Source organism: Callionymus lyra, chromosome 3 (assembly GCF_982586985.1).
Source record: "Callionymus lyra chromosome 3, fCalLyr1.hap1.1, whole genome shotgun sequence".
Classification (NCBI taxonomy): Eukaryota; Metazoa; Chordata; class Actinopteri; order Syngnathiformes; family Callionymidae; genus Callionymus; species Callionymus lyra.
Genome location: NC_141820.1, coordinates 37,935,090 through 37,950,908, shown reverse-complemented (window position 1 = coordinate 37,950,908; position 15,819 = coordinate 37,935,090). Strand labels below are relative to the sequence as shown.

Sequence of the window (15,819 nt, the reverse complement as noted above, 5' to 3'; positions counted from 1 at the left end):
CCCTTCTGAATTTCTGTTGCTGTCCTTAGAATAAACAACCACACATTTGCTTTAAATAAGATGTAAACTATTGTCATTTATTCAAGACCACCTTATTCCCCTTCAGTTGTTCAACTGTTAAGATTGTTTGCCGGGTCCTACTCAGACGTTAATATACAGTGAACAAATATAGGTGGATTCTCTGATGAAAATGTTGGTTATGGTGGGGTTTTATTTCATCAAATAACCCTTAAAATGTCATTGAAAATAGATTTCTATCCACATCATGATTGTTAATTGGTTATTTATTTGCTTCAAGGTTAACATAAATAGAATAATATATAGGGAAAACAACCATCTTAAAGACTAAAAACTGCACTTACAGTTTTTTAGGCCATAAGTTAACAAGTTGATGCATACATTGTGTTTTGACTTCCAACAAGCAAGTGAAGGAAGTTGCTTCCTGATTGGTTTGGATTCTTTTGCTGAGAACAATGGCCTCAAAGTAACTTTTGAATATATTTTTCTCTCAACAACAATTTCAAGCTGTAGGGGGCGGCAGATGTACTAGAGTTATCATTGTTTATCGAAAGGAAAAAAAAAAAGAAGCTCTAATTGTGAATGTAAACTTCAAATATTAAACTTACTCCTATGATATATTACTACATTATCTAAAAGCTTTGGAGTACTTGTTGCCTTTGTAAGAGTTTATTATGTTTGATATTTGTTGATGTTTTTAGAAATTAACTATAAACGCTGCTTGTTTGCTCTTTTAGTTGATTCATGATGAAAAGTGTATCCGTCTTTCTGGTAGACACTTAACTAATCATTGTTATTTTTTTAACACAATTTCGACAGAAAATAAACCTTCGCTGAAAATGTCTGTAGTGAAGTGATATTACTTTCCCAAACTCTTCATCAAAATTGCCCTTGAAAAGGTCGTCTGACTTGATGCAATGATACTGCATTCTCAATAAACAAAAAACTTGTCGGATATAGTAATGGTCAAGAGTGGAAATATTATACGGACTGTAATGAACAATCTAACACTCTCACAAAGGCTCAAATATTGTCAAATAGGCCACTGGTCACTTAAAAGATATTAGTGCAATGCATTTGTTTCACAGGCAAGTCAACTGGACTGTGTAGAGCTTTTTTGATTCCTGATTCCTTAAGTTATTAGCCAAGATAGCATAATCAGCAGTAAAGATGATGGCGCTCATCTATACAGCACCAATTCTGCTTTAATATTCATTCTGGTGGGACCAAAACCCCCAAACATTCTTTATGAAATGTGTGACAAGATTCAACCTCAGAAAATATAAATGTAGAATAAATTAGTTTCAAGTATGTGGGTTGTTACTTTTTTTTATTTTTATTCATCTTAAATTGAAAAGAGGTTGTAGAAATGCCTCATTTTCATCCATCCACATCCTTATTTACAATGGCTATAACTTTTCATATCCATTCATGCAACCCCTACCTTTGGACCTTGAAACAACATACCCATTAGTTTACACTTGTCATAAACAGCCTTGGAATCATTCATATTACTGCATATTAAATTAAGTACAATTTATTTGAATTAAATAAAGTGAATGCAGATTTTTACTGGAGTAAATAAGTTGACAGAGAAAATCAATTTGGACCCTCAGTAAAAAGTAAAAGTTGTGCAGTAATAATACCTCTATTCATCCCCTTCTGTCTGCGATGGTTGATAAAAGATTAGTTTAATAAAGCAATGAAACCGGAAATGTCTAACTGTGAGAGCGATGAGACAGAATTGTGGAAAGAAAGGTAACGGTAATTACATTTTCTACCACAGAGAGCATGAAGTGAACCAGAATCATCCTCATCAGCAGAATCTTGCAAAGCGCTCACTAGTCACTATATGACCTTTGCCCCTTCACTGTCCGCCCACACTTTCTCACTGAGAAGAGCGCACCCCTCAGCTAAAGCTTCCCCACCATGTTTAACGTAAGGCCAACTGATGGAGACGCCTGAGGGTATAACAAGTCGAAACCTTTATCACCATTAAGTAAAGAGTCGGTTTGCTGGGCAAAATGGTGGAAATTGATAAATATTTTCTTTTTTTTTTTTCCTGCTTAAAAAAATGAAAAATAAAGTATAAATTAATATTTTGTATCCTTACCACCAATTTTCAAGCAATTTAAATATGTAATTTTTTTTACATTCTCATATTATTAATTTTTTCTTGTTCATGGGCTGTCGGGCAGAAGAAATTCTGGAAAGAACACAACATCGGAAACATAGATAGACAACCAGACACACAAACTACATACACATTCCGTCATAATCACATGATGCATGCCTTTTACACAACACATTGTTGTGTTTGGATTAAGATGAATGAATATCAGAAGGTAAAGTTTTAGTTCAGATGACAGATAATATGCAAAAAGCACTGGACGAGGCAAAAACAACGAGTTGTTTCATACATAATAATCATTATGATTGGTTTATATTTACTCCCCTTCTCCTAGTGTTTCTTGTGCAACTCTGCCTCAAATCTGGCTTGTCAACCTTTCCCGATTAAAAATGAGTTAAACCGTATCAAGACACAGTTCCTTTTACGTCATCCGTATGATAACCTTTCGAGGTGTCAGTCTGAGCTAGAGATATGTTTGAATAATAAACCAAAAAAAAGTTAACTCGTATCATAACATTTTTATTGTTGGCTTACATTATATTTAGTAGTTGATTGAACTCTTATCGAACTTCGTGTTATGTTATCCTGGTATAGTCCCTCTTCTGCTCTGTCGTCGTATCATGTTCCTCTTCATGTTTGCTGCAGATGCTAATATTAGATGGAGCTAGTTCATTAGCGTAATTTAACATAGTCTAAAGTTGTTCCGCTCGCTCCCCCCGTCTGTTTGGCAGCTCCCACAGATCTGTCGCCGTGATGCATTCTGTGTTAATGAGCTCTACTTGTTTATGTTTTAGCAGCAGCATGTGATAATTAAACTGCAGAGAGGAGTGTGAAACAATAGCTTTGTATTTACCTCACACCCCTGCTCGTGTGGCAGTAAGATGTGTATGTCATTGTGCAGCGATCCTTCTTCACTTCACGTCTGAGGTGTGTCGGCTGTCGTCAGAAGTTTGTGAGAGGATTCTACAGCTGCTTTGTGCTATAGATTCTCTGACAGCTGCTATAATTACAGCTCACTTATGTAAGGTGTGACGAAACTGTGTCGGTGGTTGAAAAACTGAAGAGATGCTATAGTGTTTGTGTCTTTGTATTCTGAATATACATTTTTGGAATCTGGATAGAACAATTTGCTAAAAATTATATTTATCATTATGTAAGGATAGGATAGAAAGTCATTTTCCCTTTTTGAGTGGTCCTTTTTGTTGTGTGTAATAAAGATTGTTTTGTTTTTTTTGTTTTTTTACCATCATATACTTCATCTTCAGACAGACCATGATAATGTTTGGTTTGGTCGTAAGTAGGTCAAACAAGGTAGTAATGCAATGATTGAATAGATGTAAACAAGGAGGGTTTAGTACAGTGAGAAGAAGGAAGTTGTAGTGATGTCAGCAATGATTTAAACCATTTGTGGATAGTTTTGAAGAAGAAGATTTTCTATTAGAACCAGTTTATTCAGGAAACCATAGAGACTGACATTTTTCAGATGGAAAAAACACTAAACGATAAAATACTAAAGCGACAATATATGCGGTTTACAGGTTAAATAGACTTAAACTAGGTTCAAAATACATAAAATATATCCTTCACTTTTTCCATGTTTAGCTTGATGTGTACACACATTCCCATCACACCAAAAAACGCCCGCAAAGGTTTTGTCTTAACACCGTTGGTTCTTGTTGTTGTTTCGTAGCTGTGCTGTTGACATCTTCTAAAGCTGTTGAAGTTGTTAGAAAAGTATGGCAGTATTTCAGAGATCCTTGTATCTGAAAGGATGAATGCAGATAGCAAATCATAGTTATTAGTTGTTCCTTGCTACCTGAACTTGTATTTCAAAAGATCTTTTGGGAATGAAAATAGGATTATATGTTCACAGATGTGCAGAAACTTCTTATGAAGTCATAAAGGTGTCCAAGGATGTCTCATAGTGTAACAGGCAGGGTAATGTTAATATGATTATAAATAGTTTTTACTTGGTGTTCAACTGAACCAACATTGTGCAGGTCAAGATGTTATATAATTTCAAACTTTCATAAATGGTGTCACAAACCTTTTAAGTCCAAAACATGCAAACATTCTCTCCGTCCATAAAATCAAATATAAGTAAGTAAGTAATATTTATTCATATAGCGCTTTTCGAGACTAGGGTCACAAAGCACTAAACAATCAAAACAATACTCAAAAAAGTACATACTTTAAAGATCAAGATAATAAGCTAAGCCAACAGCAAGCAGTTGCGAAGCCAAGCTCATCGTCGGAGATCAGTGCATGTAGCCTCCCCACTACAAAACATACGTTTATCAATAGCTGAACAACACGTCTACGTTATTTGCACATAACCTTGGAAAGCTCCAGAGGATTCCAATCATAGCACCGCAGAAAATCTTACTGTTTGTTTTTGAAGTTTGGGAGAATAACAGCACAGATCCTTCGCACACAAAGAATACTATTCCTCTCATTGTAAATCAAATATCCATCCATGCCTTGAAGTTTTACCTTTTTAAGCAGTTTCTCACCAGTTTTTCCTACTCTTAACATTCCCCAAATGTGCACTACCCAAGTTTTAAGCCTGGCTAATGAATGTTCTTCTATAAGCAAACGGATGTTTCTTATTTCAGAGTCAGTGCATCGCCACATGCACCACTATGAAGTGGAGTACCTGCAGTTCGCCTTCCGCTGGATGAACAACCTGCTGATGCGGGAGCTGCCTCTGCGCTGCACGATCCGACTGTGGGACACCTACCAGGTACTCAGACGCCACAAAACAACACTGCTGCTGCTCTCATTTATGGTTTTTACGTTTATCGCCATACAAAACTGTTGACAAACTTTGGAAACAACCTGTTTGATTTTCCTTAGAGGAGTTTTTAAATGTTGTTTTGCTAGTGAAGATTTGTGGTGCCGCAGGTTGTTTAATCCAAAGAGAGCAGCTTTCTTAAAACTATGTTTTGCTACAGTAAAACTCAATGCGTTCTCTCCCTCTGGTAACTAACATTACAACTATAAAATACATGGATAAATGTAACCATCCACAGCAGGAACACTGTTGTTTTTAGGTTGGCATCATTAGCATTTCTCTTTGTGTAGTTGGATTCATCCCCTAGCAAGCAGACACTTGTTAAAATTCCAACATTATGATGATTTATTATGAGACAATGATCTCTAGCTTGTTAAGAAGAGAGACGACTACATGATCAGTTTTCAGCAGTTTCTTTTCAGTTGACAACACTGCTCAAATGCCTCTTGATGCAACTCGTGCCCTGCTCTAGTCATCTCGTTCTCTGAATTAATGCTTGACCTTTAAATGTTCTTAAATTCAGTGATGAGGCCCTCACTAGGGAAAGTGACCTACTAAAATCACAGGTGGTGTTGGTTAAGTTATTTAAAAAGGAAAAAACCATACTACACACAATAAGTACAACAGACACCAAACACAAAGGAGTGTTGCAAGTGATCAACATAAGCAACAGACTAACAGTGTAACTTCTCTGTCATCCAGGTCATCCAGTCCAGTTGACTGGCTTTGGAACCACTTGGTTAAGCAACACAATGAATAATGTCTCTCAAAGTAAAGAGATACTACCATAGAAATCACCAACTTCCTTTTGTAGACTTCACATGCAAATCCTGGTCCACCTGAGGTGATCAGTCCAGTTCATGATGTGCAGCTGAACTTTACCTTCAAGGGTTCTCTCTCTTCACCAGCTATGTGTCAAGTGTGTCAAGGAAGATGACCACAAACTTCTACAAGTGCTCATGCTAACTGAGAAAACCGTGAAATCCCTATTCCCCTGTTTGCACCTTTCTTGTCTACAAAAATCATCCACATCCTCACCTACTTGTTTACTCCTGAGACTTCCACCACACAAATGTGTTCATTAGTTTTGCAGAACAAGAGTTTTCTGAGAGCCAAACTCAAACCTGCCTCCTTCTGCAGTGTGTATCTATAGAGAGTAAGGCTGAGTCAGAGATGCTGCTGAAGAGTTTGATGGGAAATTAGAGAAGTGCAGATGATGTTCCCCCTCAGGGTACTCCCCCACCGCGTCAGGTGTTTGTGCTGATTCCTCTCCGCTACCGTTGTAGCAGCAGTCGCTTCAAATTTGTGCAACTGCCGCTGTTGTTCCTTGCTGTCAGTCATCACTGTCTGAATAAATTAGCGGCTGTTACACTTTTAACCAAGAAGATCTGAGCTTGTTTTCCAAATGCAGAGCTGTTGTGTGCACTTTGTCTCCAATGGCACATTTCATTTCCAAGTTGCGAAAGGTTATTTGTCGGAGGTGGGAGTCCTGCAGAGAGGTGAGGTGTCAGATCACGTAGGGGGCACCGTGAGGTTCTCCAGTGAGACGATAAAGCCGCCAGCGACTAATGTGCAACCTGTAGCTCCTCCAACAAGTCAACCACCATGTGTGGGTGTGTGTGGAGAGAAAGAGTATTATTTGTCAGTTTGTTTGTCTATGCCTTGGGTGTAACAGTTGTCAGAGGTCAACAGCTTGATGTAACTAAGTAATTTTCAATACAGAAAACATTTTCTTAAACATTGAACAGTGATGGAGCAGGTTCTCACCCTTAGGTTAGCAATTAAATTGATTCCTGTGAAAAAATAGATAGGTCTCTATCTCGTAACATTCAAAATAGAATCATTATTTTCAAGAACAGTGTGTAATGTATGAGGCAAGGAGAAGCTGTATTGTGCGGTTCAGTTGGGTTGCTGTCTGCAGTGATTCCATCATTATTGCAGAGAACATCACAATTAGTCAGAATACGATTTACTGCAGAACCATTTTGTATTTTAGCCAAGGCCGATGAAAAGAAGTTTATACTGGTTTGAGTGTGGTCAATCTAATTGGCCTAGTTTTGAATGTATTTTGAAAAAATACTACCAATCAAATATTTCTGACAGTATTTAATGCTCTGCCAACTTGCAAAGCATACAGAGGTGTGGACCTTTTTTTTTAATCATAGGTACACTTCAACTTTGAGAGAGGAATTCTCAAACAGAAATCCAGAAAATCACATTTTTAAATAATAATAATAATTTTATTTAAAACCTGCAATTTCTTTCAAATTTCACAATTTTTTAGATCTTTCCTTAATTCATTGGACCACAAAATATATGAAAAAACAAGTGTTAATTGATTAATTATTTTTAAATAAAATGTTTATAAAATAAAAATGTTTTTTTTTTTTATTGTATAATTTATTTATATCATGGTAAAGTGGCACTCATATTCTTACTTACTAAGTGTTTTTTTTTAAAGTTTAAATAATAATAATAATTTTATTTAAAACCTGCAATTTCTTTCAAATTTCACAATTTTTTAGATCTTTCCTTAATTCATTGGACCACAAAATATATGAAAAAACAAGTGTTAATTGATTAATTATTTTTAAATAAAATGTTTATAAAATAAAAATGTTTTTTTTTTTATTGTATAATTTATTTATATCATGGTAAAGTGGCACTCATATTCTTACTAACTTACTAAGTGTTTTTTTTTTTAAGTTTTCATAAGGCTTTTTTAAATGTATCTCATGTTTCCTTTCCCCTCATGTCAGTCCGAGTTTATAACCAACGCTCTTCAGAATAAGAGGTGTCATCCCCTGATTCGTTTGAAACCTGTATTATGCCTTCTTAATTTTGCAATCTGACACTTTTTTTTTTTTTATGAAACTCGAAAATGTTACACACATGAACACATTGTGGACGTTAATGTTGACGTCATCAGTCCCCGTTTCCTTCTGACAGCAGAGTCCCTGTGGTATCTACGCTGAGCTGAGCAGCTGACAACTCTTCTGAACTGTAAAGGCAGAAGCTTGGGTGTGTGCATATATATAGTTTCTCTCTGGCGTCTTTACTTGTTTGTGTACAAAGCAATTGTTTTTGTAGGAGAGTGTGTCTGGAAGTGTTGTGAGAGTTGTTATCAGATGCCTTTATTCAAAGCACAAATCCTTGCTCAACATGTTCTGACATCTATCTAATAATGACCAGGTCTGAGTCTCCGAGATTGATTGAGTTACATGCACAATGGAACATTAGGGTTTAAAAATGTGACTTATCCTGATTTGTGCAGGATTCATGGAATTCTTCATCTTCCTTACTAATATAATTGATGAGTGAGTAGAATTGAGAAATATTGCTTAAGTAGAAAATGATTACTTATTCAGTATATAGGGCTCCTGTCATGTTGCCATGATGACACTTTCACTTGAAGCCATAAGATTGTCTTAGCTTGTCAAGTGATCAATGTCGCACGATTAAAACACTGCAGTTGTTCTGCCTATGCCTCTCCTCAAGGCGATCATCATTTATTAACTTAAGTGTTACAACTGAGATATTAATACAGCGTTCTTGGTTGTAAGTAAGTAAGTACTATTTATTTATATAGCGCTTTTCGAGACCAGGGTCACAAAGCGCTTAAACAATCAAAACAATACTCAAAAAAGTATATACTTTAAAGTTCAAGATAATACTGAGAACAACACAGGAGTTCCACAAAATCAAGGAAAAGCCTGAACAAATAGAAACGTCTTAAGATGTTTCTTAAAGGAGTCAGTAGACTCCATCAAGCGCAAAGAGAAAGGAAGATCGTTCCAAAGCTTAGGAGCAACAGCCTGAAAAGATTTCTCTCCTCTGGTCCTGAGCCGTGTGCGTGGAACCATAAGTAGATTCTGATCCACAGACCTCAGAGCCCGAGCTGGGGTGTAAGGCTGGATCAGATCACTGATGTAAGGAGGAGCCTGACCATGAATAGCTCTGAAAGTAAGAACCAGAATTTTAAAGGTTTTTTTTCCTGAAAGAAACTGGAAGCCAGTGAAAGTTTTAAGGATTGGAGAAATGTGAGTTATTCTACTTGAGCGGGTCAGAATTCTCGCTGCAGAGTTCTGAATCAACTGCAGGTGAGACAGCTCCTTCTTCTTCTTGTTAAGACAAGAACATAAACTGTTACAATAGTCCAGACGAGAAAAAACAAACGCATGGATTACAAGCTCCAGATCATGTTCCGACAACATTTTCCTAAGTTTAGAGATTTTTCTCAGTTGAAGGAAACAGTTTCTGGTCAGTTTTCTGCAGTGTTGAACAAGAGACATGTCTTTATCAAATACAACACCCAGGTTTCTCAGGCTCAGTTTGACAGACTGACCTAAGTCACCCAAGTACTGACTCAACCCTGGAACCTTATCATCAGGAGCAATCACCAGTGTTTCAGTTTTGTCCACATTTAGCTGTAGAGTGTTTTCACTCAGCCATTGTTTGATTTCTAGCAAACAATTGACTAAGCTGTTCAGCCTCTGGGGCTCAGTTGGATCAAAAGAGCAGTAGAGCTGGATGTCATCAGCAAAAATGTGATAAGAAACATCTGGAAATCTCTGAATGATTTTACCGAGGGGAATCAAGTACATCAAAAACAATAAAGGACCCAGAACAGAACCTTGAGGGACTCCACACAACAGATCTGTCGATTCAGACCTCATTTGATTGGCAGATACACTGAAACTGCGCCCAGAAAAGTAAGATGAGAACCATTCTAACACAGACCCAGACAGTCCCACTTCATCCCTCAGTCTACTTAGCAGGATCTGGTTATCAACTGTGTCAAAGGCTGAGGACAGATCCAAGAGAACCAGAACAGTGAATTTACCCGAGTCAGCCGACATCATGATGTCACTGGACACTTTCAATAAAGCTGTCTCCATAGAGTGATGTTTAGACTGAAACTTCTCATGTATGTCGCTCTGATCCAGGAACAATGACAGCTGCTCAGACACCACCTTCTCCAAGATCTTGGACAAGAAAGGGAGCTTAGAAATAGGCCTAAAATTACTGAGGTCAGTTGGGTCTAAGCCTGTTTTTTTTGAGCAGAGGGTCCACAATGGCATGTTTAAATGCATTGGGAAAAACCCCTGTGGAAAGGGAGAGGTTCACCATATTGGTAACCCAGGGGCCAATTACATTAAATGTAATTGTAAATGTAAATGTAATCAAATTTGTTACTCTCTGCGTGCCTCTTTGTTGACATTACTCAGGAGGAACAGGAAAACTAGTTAAAAGTATCTCTGTTTATTTCAAATATCTCTAACTCATTTGTTTGTTTGAATGTTGAATTATTTTTATACATGCATACCCATAGATCCATCATATGTGTTACCTTTAGGACATTCTCAGACACTTGTACTTAAAAATGCTTACTTTGGTGATCCACTGGGATTCAATCTTGGTTTAATAGGCTCTGAACTCAACAGGACCCATTAAATATCTTCTATGGATGAACAGAGATCCTTTGCCCTTTTTTGCCAAGCTTGTGTAGATGTGTGTGTGAGTGTCCAGCCAGGGTTGATTTAACCTGAGAGCTGATTGTCTCTGTGGTGGAAGTCTTTCTACAGTGCTGCCATCTGCTCAGGTCATCTACCTGCGCTACCCAACAAACCCCCTTTTGGCTGGCACAGCAGCTCACAGAGTCCCTGAAAAAATGTTCCATTCAAGAAACCCACAAGTGTGGTATCATTTTGTTTTTGTTTGTTGGGTAAAAAGATACAACTCTCTATGCTAATCATGCCAGGAAAGAACATTTTGGACTCACCGGCCCTTAATGCTAGCAGGATTTGCAGCAAAAACGCTAACAAAGCTAGTTCAACTTATTAAGATAACGCTGGTAACCCTAGAGCAGCCTATATTAATGTAACCACATTAATGATGGAGGAGCTCAGTAGAGACTTGGGTCAGATGAATAAAATATAGTTGTGCTCCAGGAAAAGTTTAACGTGAAAGATGAGGAAATGGCACCTGTGATGGAGAAGATGGAAGATCAGAGAGAAGAAGTAGCTTAACTGAAATGAAATGACAGGAATATACAGTTATTCTAAAGAAAAGGATTGTGGACCCTGACTAAGACAGGGGTTCGAGAAACACCCATGACAAGAAATTGAACACTGCAAGAAGAGCAGAGAGTCACAAACGACTTCCAACAAAGAAGAAACTGTCTAAGAATTGTTAAGGTCCCTGAGAAAGTGGAAAAATCCAAATCCAGCTGGGATTTTTCAAAATATTAGTAGAGGAAAACCTGGGAGTCTAAGGGGCCGGTGAAATATTATCAGCCTACAGAACTAGACCAAAGCTGAGTACTAGTGGAAAACCAAAGCCATTTGCTATTCATCATAATTTATTCATTAATCATTATATTAAAATTAATTATAAGTTATAAATATCAAATTCTACTCAGAGGATGCGTTTGAAAACGTAAAAAAAAAGGCTGATACACATGATACATGATACACTTTATATGTTACATGATTCACTGAAGAAATGGATAATATCAAGAATTAAAAAAGGGAGTAAATCATATGGAATGCTCTACCTACTGAAATGAAATGCCTAACGAATATTTGATTTTTTTCTATGGTCGGACCACACTAGAATTCTCAATTTGGTTTATCTTAAATGCATCTTTGTGTTCTCTGAAATTCTCATTGTGGTTCCTTTCACAACATCTCTAGTCTACGCTGGGTCACTCATATTCAAAGCACTGTTGAAATACAACAGTGATACCATCTGGGAGTAAATGCTTGGGCCACAATGTCTCAAAAGGACTTCTAGTGCCGTATGCTGTGATGACAGACACAGAAAAGGATGCCAACGATGAGCGTGACAAGTGGGATCCAGTCCAGACCCTCGCGTAACTGTGGATGAAAGCCTGGATTCAATTTTTTGCCACTGTATACTTTGAATAGTCTATCTAAATGTATGGTGGTTCCGTTTGTTACTTTCTGTTATTTTTTGTTTTCTTTTCAAAATGACAAACATACGTTTAAAAATGCATTCAAGTCATTTCAATAGACTCTTTGTCGTCAAAGAATCGGTGCACTGTAGTTTTGTTCATTCTCTGCTGTGAACTTCTTTCTGCGGTGTGGCCATCTGCTGTCGAGCTTTCTCCATTGTCTTTGTCATTTTTTCTTTCCCTCTTCCAGCCCCTTTCTTATTTCCTTTTTATATACAATCCTTCCCTGAAATCACCATCGCAGGAAATTTGTAGCCTAATTCTCCTTGCTGTTGCTTCTTTGTATTGCCTTTTTCACTCTTGTAATCTCTGTCACTATTGATCTCCCGCAAACAAGGAAATTGATAGAAAATGAAAAGGAACCTTGCACACACACACATCTATCCTCAGCAGGCAGACAAGGGACCAAATTATCCCTGTTGCACAGAGCATGAAATTAGCAAGTAGCTCAGTATGGCAGCATTAACATGCCTGTTAAGAGGGATACCGTAACGTCTTAGGTTCTGGGCCGATTTCTTTTGTTTTCTTTGCCCTAGTGTGTGTTTGAATTATTGCTGTCATATAATATGTGTTTAAATGGATTCAACCCTGTCATGAAATTCTACCATTAACGGAGTGAATGCGTAAGTAGTCTGCGTTGCTATGGCAATCTAGATTTGAATATTGAAGCTATGTAAATCTACTACCCTGCCGCTGCTACAACTTCATCTGTGTTTTTTTTTTTTTAATCCTAATTGCATTTTTCCTTTTAAAGAATATTACACCATTTTCTTTAGATCATTTGAACAGAGAGACAAGACAGATGATGTGTTTTGGCCCTATGCAAGGCTGAACGGTGTTAGAAATAGAGGGACATCCTGGATAGATATCCCACATCACGTGACACACAAGGATAAACTTTGACCGTGCAAATTAATCATCCTTGAATAGATATTAAACCATATAACGTTAACTTTACTTTAACATTACTTATTAAAATGGCACGCATTCACTGAAGCAAAAACAAAAGCAGGAGTAAATAAACATGAAATATCAACACATTGAATGAATGAATGAATGAATGAATATTGTTTATTTCGGGCAAGTCAGTTTAAATCATCAACGTCACACTTCATCGTAGTTCACATATTACATGCATGTCCCAAAAGGAAAAAGCGGGAGAAGCAGAAGCTTATCTAGTCCTAGACCTCATTACCCTCAGAATGAAATCATAATCGTATAAGTACTTGTGCTTATTTCACTTTGGCATAGCAGATTGTTAATACTTATGACACTTTGAAATAATATGTTAAAACCGTAGATGTCACAAAGTCACCAATTTAGTAACTCCATTGTGAACTTATAGATTGTCCCTAGTGTATGGATTTACAGGACTCTGAGACGGTCACTTCTCACACAGTAGTGTCACAGTCTATCAGAACCCAGTTTATCTTGACTTTCGTGATGTAACAACTATCTCCGATTTCTCAGGCCCAACTTATTGTTTAGTTACAGAATGTTCTTCATCCTCCCATGCTGTCTCAACACCATGTCTGATTATCTTCTCTGACCTTTATCATCCATCATGTATCATTCTGTACCGGTCAATGGTTGAATTTTTAAACTTTTTCTTGAAGACATTAAGTGTTGCTGAATGTTTGACATCTTTTTCTAGTACATTCCATTGTTTAACACGTGTGACCGATATGGAAATTTTAAAGTAGTCCTCTTTCGTGTTAAATTCATATTTCCTCTGAGATTCTGTTTATTTTCTCTGTCATAAAAGATCTTTTGACATGCTTTCTAAAGTATCATACTTGATGGTATTGTAGATGAATAGGGCCACTCCTCCTCCACCTTTGTTTGGTTTGAAGTTGGTGTATAGACTCCTTCTATTAAAGTGAATTAAAAATAGTTTCCCATCCATGTCAATGCTGGCGTTGAATTGTTCTTTAGTGTAGTGGTGGCATTTCTCAGACTTGTTATAATAGAAGTGATTATCTGGATCAATTCCTTCATTCAGGTCAGATAAGGTATGTTTCACATGTTGATGTATATAAAGCTCCACACTATTCTCTCATTGATATAAACATCAGAACCTTCGAGCTTTCGTCCCTGCTTAAGTAATGCAGACTTGTATTTTCTGTTGGTGAATCTCAGCACAACAGCTCGGATACCAGACTCTCTCTTTCTGGATGAGAGGAAACTACTACTATACTTCAACGTTGTTGAAATCCAGATTGATGCCTCTTCCATTCAGGAACTCGGACACTTGCATCTCCACAGATTTGATCTCAGAGTCATCAGGCTCTGTAGCTGCGGCTGCAGCTCTTGTGTAACTTGGAGGCCGGATTTTTAGTCCAGTCACAATTACTTCGTAGATTTTTCCCTAATGGTCCAACTCCTTGATTCTTTTCCCAAAATTTTTAAAAGCAGATCTTTCTTTGCGTTGTCCTCTTCAGCTCTTCTTTCATCGCCATCAGGGTTTCGTTCAATAATTCCCGTTTTGACTCACTGTCAGAGCTCTCCTCCTTTGGTTGGATTTAGATTTAACCATTTTTTCCCACGCTGTGCAATCACTCTAGTCTCAGATTAGCTGCAGCAGACAGCAGGCAGCAACCTTCACAGAAGAGCTCCACGAAAGGTCATTAATACATTAATATAGACCTGATGTTAATGCAAGAACTAACAATGCATGAACTAACCTTAATGAGGAATCATCAGAAGAAGAATGGAAAAAGAATGCAAATGTATTAATAAGGGCCAGGATTCTAACAAGTTACTGAACATTAAGGTAAAAAGCGGCAACCTGATACACTTTAAAGAAGGGTTTACTTATAAAACAGAGTGTGTGAGATATAGATCAACATTTTTATTCTGTAACCAGAGTAAGACGCTGAAGAGGGGGCAGCACCTAAATTGACCCTTGTGACTATCCTAGGATCTTTTAAAGGTTGGATGTCTCATGACTCGCTCTCATGTTGACTAAGGGCCGGGATTATTAAAGTACCCAAGAAGTACTCCGGGAAAATATTGACTTTTATTGTGAGTGCTTCCAGTGAAGACAGTAGACTTCTAATTAGTATTCTTTTTGAGAGCGCTCGTGATATTTACCTAGAATACTACTATTACTTGAGGTTTATATTGCCTGTTAGTCCGCCTGCCACAAACGATCATAAAATATAGACTTGTATCATTATTTCCGTAACAATTCTGCTCATCGAGGCTTCCACATGGTTGATGGACATAACAGACTAGCACCATGGAGGTATGTGGTTGTTTTTAAGCTTTTTTTTGGACAGAAATACAGACGAAGACCCCTGGGTGTTTTTATTCAAATGGACATGCATTTTTACCTAAAACTCTAAAAAGAAACAAATTACTGTGAAAATAATTTCAACCCTTAGTCAACATGAGGGTGATTAGAAAATTAGTTTGAATTTGGGGTGAACTATCACTTTAAGGTGCGCCACTGATACTTTCCGGATTGTCAATGGAATATATATTGATATCTATTGATATACTGTATACCTTCTTAGTTTGCCATCAGTTGCTCATTTACTCTATCCATGAACCTCCTTGTTTTTTTTCTTCTGGTATCTCCAGAAAAAGTCTTTCCTGTCTATGCGTCCATCTGGCCTCAACTATATCAAACTTTCTGCATGAGCTGATGTACTCGTTTGTGATCTTTTCACTTGAAATGACAACCTCATTATCGTCCTCTCTGCCTCTTCTAACTCTGCTTCCTGTCAAAATAACTGTCCGTCAAATGCAGCTTCTAGATCCAATAATACCCAGACAGTGGCTGGGGATTTGTCACATGGACTTAAATCCAAACCTAAAGTGCTGTGTTGTTGGTTTGACAACCACATTGTCATTCTTAAATAAACACAACCAATCATTGAACTAAACTGTATATAT

At 37.3% G+C, this 15,819-nt stretch overlaps 1 protein-coding gene across 3 annotated transcripts in view; it reads left to right on the top strand.

Annotated features, from left to right (window-relative positions):
• tbc1d22a (TBC1 domain family, member 22a) overlaps window positions 1–15,819 on the top strand; it is a 126,141-nt gene that overhangs the window by 86,973 nt on the left and 23,349 nt on the right. For all 3 annotated transcript variants that reach the window (XM_087787833.1, XM_087787834.1, XM_087787832.1), the window contains one exon: window positions 4,765–4,892. In XM_087787833.1, the coding sequence (XP_087643959.1) occupies window positions 4,765–4,892 (128 nt within the window). The remainder of the gene's footprint in view (window positions 1–4,764; window positions 4,893–15,819) is intronic.